The sequence below is a fragment of the Durio zibethinus genome, chromosome 28 (genome assembly GCF_047325235.1).
Source record: "Durio zibethinus cultivar Kanyao isolate XHJ-2024 chromosome 28, ASM4732523v1, whole genome shotgun sequence".
Lineage (NCBI taxonomy): Eukaryota > Viridiplantae > Streptophyta > Magnoliopsida > Malvales > Malvaceae > Durio > Durio zibethinus.
The window spans coordinates 13,326,219-13,332,618 of NC_143189.1; the positions used below are offsets into that span (position 1 = coordinate 13,326,219).

Consider the following 6,400-nt stretch of genomic DNA (forward strand, 5'->3'; position numbering starts at 1 on the left):
TTATTAAAAGAGTAAGACCTTTGTGATTGAGCTTCACAAATTTTCACTTACCCATAAGGGTCTCAGTGTGTAATCAGTGTTACAAAACTGTGGAACGTTGAAATCAAATCAAATCAAATCTCAATTATTAGGACTTCACAACTTCCTCTGCTCTGCTACCATGACCCTAGACATGCCATTCACCCCAAAAAAGTCCATTTCTGCTCCATGGAGTGAAAATTGCTCTTAGACAAACTTTTGCTATTTTGAAGATTTTCATCTATAACAAAAATTGATAAGTTAATTCACAGGTAGTCAAAAAATTGAAAAATAGCTGGAAACCACATAAAAAGAACTGAAACTTCAAAACATCATATATTTTACTAATATAGTGAATAAAAGAAAGGAACATTAATTGGCTTCATATATTTCATTCAATTACTTGATCATTTAGAAGATCGAAATGTTCAAGAGATTATATATATAATAATCTTTGACATTCTTTCTTGATTAATCATCTCCTTGAATATATATTATAACTACTGAGTACTGACATAGTACTGCTAGCATTCCAGGGGGGCATGTCCAGTTCCCTTGCCAACGGTGGCTAGGTAGGTGTATATACTATAAATACTCTCCGGAGAAGCTAAGAGTGAATCCGAAGTGGATCGCCTTGCTGTGCTGCTATAGGTAGGTGACCTTTCTCTTGCAAGCTCTTGACTGTTTCATATAGGCACTGCTTCACAGGTGTGAACTCCAAACCCAAGTCCTTGAGCTTTTGGTTTGAGAACTTGTAGGGTTTTGCTCTAGGGTTCCTCTCATCTGAGCACCTGCATTATAAAAATTGCTCTTAGACAAACTTTTGCTATTTTGAAGATTTTCATCTATAACAAAAATTGATAAGTTAATTCACAGGTAGTCAAAAAATTGAAAAATAACTGGAAACCACATAAAAAGAACTGAAACTTCAAAACATCATATATTTTACTAATATAGTGAATAAAAGAAAGGAACATTAATTGGCTTCATATATTTCATTCAATTACTTGATCATTTAGAAGATCGAAATGTTCAAGAGATTATATCTATAATAATCTTTGACATTCTTTCTTCATTAATTATCTCCTTGAATATATATTATTACTACTGAGTGCTGACATAGTACTGCTAGCATTCCAGGGGGGCATGTCCAGTTCCCTTGCCAATGGTGGCTAGGTAGGTGTATATACTATAATACTCTCCGAAAAAGCTAAGAGTGAATCCGAAGTGGCTCGTCTTGCTGTGCTGGTATAGGTAGGTGACCTTTCTCTTGCAAGCCCTTGACTGTTTCATATAGGCACTGCTTCACAGGTGCGAACTCCAAACCCAAGTCCTTGAGCTTTTGGTTTGAGAACTTGTAGGGTTTTGCTCTAGGGTTCCTCTCATCTGAGCACCTGCATTATAAAAATTGCTCTTAGACAAACTTTTGCTATTTTGAAGATTTTCATCTATAACAAAAATTGATAAGTTAATTCACAGGTAGTCAAAAAATTGAAAAATAACTGGAAACCACATAAAAAGAACTGAAACTTCAAAACATCATATATTTTACTAATATAGTGAATAAAAGAAAGGAACATTAATTGGCTTCATATATTTCATTCAATTACTTGATCATTTAGAAGATCGAAATGTTCAGAGATTATATCTATAATACTCTTTGACATTCTTTCTTGATTAATTATCTCCTTGAATATATATTATTGCTACTGAGTACGGACATAGTACTGCTAGCATTCCAGGGGGGCATGTCCAGTTCCCTTGCCAATGGTGGCTAGGTAGGTGTATATACTATAAATACTCTCCGAAAAAGCTAAGAGTGAATCCGAAGTGGATTGCCTTGCTGTGCTAGTATAGCTAGGTGACCTTTCTCTTGCAAGCTCTTGACTGTTTCATATAGGCACTGCTTCACAGGTGTGAACTCCAAACCCAAGTCCTTGAGCTTTTGGTTTGAGAACTTGTAGGGTTTTGCTCTTGGGTTCCTCTCATCTGAGCACCTGCATTATCAAATACCAGGATTACAGCATCTTATTTTCCATAATTGGATGAAAATGTAGATTGAAAACAACAAGGTACTTTCATGAAAAATGCACATCAATATGTGGAAGAAATGTGAATTATTTAATTTTTTGCTTTTTTTTCTGCCACTTCCCATTGTTAGGATTATTTGGTTTGATTTGGTAGGAGTCACGTGTTTTTCAGCTACCCTTCCATTTATCCCGTTCGAAGATAAAAGCCTAGATCTATTTAATTATAGGATAAGTATGAAATTCTCAAACGCCAATCCTTATAGGAGGGGTAGGAGGGACCCATTTTTGTCCTAGCTGCAGCCTCAGAATTCAGGAAGCTCCATGATTGTAATTCAGCTGGTGGGTAGAATAGAATACCCATTTAACCCAACCCTTTTGATAATTTGACAGACATGGGGGTAGGTGAAAACCCTTCTACACCACTATTTTTATTAACTTCCAAGACATAATCGCTTTCACCAAAAATCCACTTCTTATCCGAGTAGTGGCTAAAGATTATGTCATTTGTCAAAGCTGCTGCAACCGACTGGACAAGAAACTGAAAATTTCCCATTACATTTTCATGGACTAGATTATTAATTGATCTTTATAGAAGAGGGACATCAGTTTCTTCCTGTCATTATCATCGAACAGCAAGGTTGACGTTTACAAATCAACAAGTTATGGATTATCTGCAAAGCCCTCGCTTTGAAGTGTGGCTGAGGGTAAGGTCTTAGTTTTATTTCCAATGTCAGATAAAGATTACCAAGCAAAAATACGTCTTGGTTTTCAATCAATTGACAATTCAAATTAGCCGATTAATTAATACAATGAATGAGACATCCGTTCTCATTTTCCAAAACGTGTCCCATCTTTAAAATTAAACTTTCTAACCAGCACAGCAAAATTTTATTTCCTAATATTTTTATACAAAAAGCTGTGATCTGATAATAAAAAATAATTGTAAGTGTTGAAATTTGATATTTAGATTTGTTAGATACAATCTTTTAAAATTAACAGCAAGAATCAACTTATGTAAATTCTGAATTCAAATACTTGACATTTTAGTAGGTCAAAGAGTGTGGAAATAGACGAGTTCTACTCCACCTATATAATTCTTGATGGAAAGTAATGCAATTGGGTACAAACTAACAGAAAAATAACAGCTAGCTGGACTGCATTTTGATGTTGTTTCACTTTCTTAATTACTTCAACTTAAATATTATCCTATTCTTCCACTAATACTTTATGCCATGTAAATCTCAAGGTGGACCCTATTATTTCATTGTTTTATGAACAAAATCTTTGATAAATCCTGATTATGCCTTATTTTTCTTATGTTTCAATGACTAGAATGATAAAATAATGTATAAAACCTTTTTAAGTTTGTTATGATGTTAACCCAATTTGCCAATTGAAGAGAAAATTGAAAGAGCTGAGTTAAGTGTTGACCATTTTGTTAAGTTCATATGGTAAAAACAATGTAGATGAGTAATTAGCAGTAAAAAACTTACCTGGTAGGGATGGGATACTCAGGAAAGAACTTGGCTAGGATCTCTACCACGTCTCCACGGTGGAGAACGCTCTCGGCGCAGAGGTATCGGCCTGAGGCAGAGGGATTCTCAAAGACAAGAATGTGCGCTAAGGCAACATCTCTAACATGAACATAGGCTTGAACTGAATTGGCATAGGTCTTTGCTGAGCCGGTTAAGTACTTGAGGATGTGAGCAATGCTAGCATTTACAGTTGATTGCAGCAATGGACCTAAAACCAAAACTGGGGCTATCACCACAAGGTCCACCCCTTTTTCCTTGGCTGTTTCCCAGGCTGCCTGCTCTGCCACAGCCTTCCCGTAACAATACCAATTCTGCAATTTTGTACGAAGCATGTGCCAATCATTGAATCCACGTTTTATTGTATTTCAAAATTCTAGACTAAACGGCTATTATTCGTTTCAAAAATTTCATTAGCTCTAATAACTAAAGACCAAAATAATAACATACAAGGAAAATGTAATTAAAAAATATATATATATATATATAAAATATTAAAAATATAAAGTAGTATAGTGATTTTTTTAATTCCAAATATGGTTTTTCACTGCAAAGCTGATTGTTATTTGTTGTTACAGTTGCTGTCGTTATTTTTATTCAAAACTTAATCAGGTTGTTAATTTTGGGGAGAATTTGGGGTTTGGCATAAGTAATTAGTAATTACAGCCATAAGGAAGAAAGAACTAATGTGACCTTGGTATTCTTGCAGAACTCCAGGTCACTCCAGCAGGACTCATCGACCACGACATCAGGACTCCTATTGGGGTCCATGTACACTGCAGCAATCGAAGACGTGAACACCACCCGTCGAACCTTGGCCTCTGCCGCTGCCATTATCACATTCTTAGTCCCATTCACGGCTGGCTCCACCATTTGTTCCTTTCAATTAATAAAAAATCATCACTATATATCATATCTCATTAACACAAACACAAACGCGAACAATTTGCAACACACATATCGCGTATCACAATTTTTTTCTCAGGTATCAATAACAATCAAGTATATATATATATATATATATATATATAAATATTACTTCTTTAAAAAAAAAAACATTGTTTACAAAAATAATCAAAGCCAATAATTTTGAGTTTGGAAAAGAACTTCTAGTATTTAATTACTAAACTTTTTTTTTATCTTGAAGAGATATTGACCTAATTTAAATTATAAATTATATATTTAATAAATCTTTTACGTATTATCAAAAACTAAAATTAAATGATCATTCAAATTTATATTATTTTGTTACAATTAATTAAGTTATCAAATATTTATTTTTATCAATTAAGTCTTTATTAAATGAAATTCGATTAACCGCAAAGACTTATTTTCATCCAATCAATAATTCAATTAAGTAAAAATAAATATTTAAAGACTTAATTAGATAAAAATAAATATTTGAGATCTCAATTTATTATAATAAAATAATAAAAATTTAGATAATTATTTAATTTTTATTTAAGTGTTTTTCTTATATTTAAGTCTAATTTTTTATTGAACTTTATCCACCATTCTATCAAATTTTCAATTTAAATTTTTATTAAATTAATTTTAATAAAAATTTTCATAAATTTCATTCAAAAGAAAGAATTTTGTGTAATTTTTTTTATAATACATGAATATTGTCAGATTCTTCTAAGTTGTATCCATTGGGAGGGTGGCCCACTATGCCATTGTTAAAGCTGCACTTTGACAACAGGACCCACCATATGACAAAATTTGTTAGTTGGAAAGCATTATCCAAAAAACCTCATGAAAATACATTTCAACGTGGTCTTAGGTGAGCTGTGTCCTTCAACTTTTTGGACAAAGAGGAAGTAAAGTTGATTGATCTTTTTCTCTCCTAACTTTCTCTAGAACCAAATGGGATCATCAGTAAAAGAAAAGCAAATTAATTAAAACATTAACAACTTACAGGATCATCAGTCACAGGTGAAGCTGTGTGGAAAACTCCATCACAACCAATAATGGCTTCTTCAAGAGACTCGTAATCAAGAAGATCAGCTCTGTAAAGAGTTAGTCTCTCATTTGCTCCTTCAAGCTCTCTCAGATGAGCATTCTTGGGATCATCTAAAGAAAAACCCAACTTCCAGAACGTGTTCATAAAACCATTTAACAGAAAACAAATACTAACAAGAAATCTCTCCTTAATAAAAGAAAGAGAAACCAACCTGGGTTCCTTACTGTGCCTTTGACAGTGTAACCTTTTTCAAGAAGAAGCTTGACCATCCAGGAGGCGATGAAGCCACCAGCGCCGGTGATACAGACGGTTTGGCTACAAGGGGAAGAGCTGTCAACTAGCATATTTCGTTTATGGGAATTTGGAATGTTGTTGGGTGATGAGATTCTAATTTTTTATGTGAAAATTTGTGAACATAACCGTCTTTTTTTTTTTTTTTCTTTTGATGCTGTGGTTTATTCTTGTTTGGGATGGCACTGAGGTTTGTATTTATAGGGCAAAAAATGACTACCTTACTTACTGCGCGCTTGTGAATTAAAATTAGAAGGAAAGGTACGCTAAATATCCTAATTTTAACACGACATGACGTGATATACAAATGTAAAAAAAAAAAAAAAAAGTTTTATAATTTAAAATTTTAATAAAAATAAAAAATTAAATATATATTTTATATTTAATATACCGATAAAAATTATGATATGATAATTTTTATATTTTACATATATTTAATATAAAACAAACGCAATACAAACTATCATGTCAATACACTCTTATGAAACATTTTTTATTTTTATAATTTTATTTTTAATTTGTACAAAAAATTAAAATTAAAAAGTGACTTAATAGGTCTTGCTTTA

At 32.7% G+C, this 6,400-nt stretch overlaps 1 protein-coding gene across 5 annotated transcripts; it reads right to left on the bottom strand.

Annotated features, from left to right (window-relative positions):
• Positions 1–341: 341 nt before the first annotated feature.
• On the bottom strand, positions 342–6,015 carry LOC111281115 (cinnamoyl-CoA reductase 1-like). 5 transcript variants are annotated; one of them, XM_022868740.2, is made up of 6 exons: positions 5,755–6,009; positions 5,499–5,653; positions 4,274–4,459; positions 3,542–3,894; positions 1,885–2,015; positions 935–1,412 (listed from the first exon to the last, which is right to left on the bottom strand). In XM_022868740.2, the coding sequence occupies exons 1-6, from the start codon at positions 5,885–5,887 to the stop codon at positions 1,324–1,326; spliced, it is 1,047 nt and encodes a 348-aa protein (XP_022724475.2). In that variant the 5' UTR covers positions 5,888–6,009; the 3' UTR covers positions 935–1,323. The 5 variants fall into 5 exon arrangements, 4 of the variants coding, with proteins under 4 accessions (XP_089613117.1, XP_022724475.2, XP_022724473.2 ...); XM_022868738.2 differs by having other exon boundaries at positions 1,858–2,015; positions 5,755–6,008; XR_002689089.2 differs by having other exon boundaries at positions 1,273–1,412; positions 1,740–2,015; positions 5,755–6,008.
• Positions 6,016–6,400: the final 385 nt, after the last annotated feature.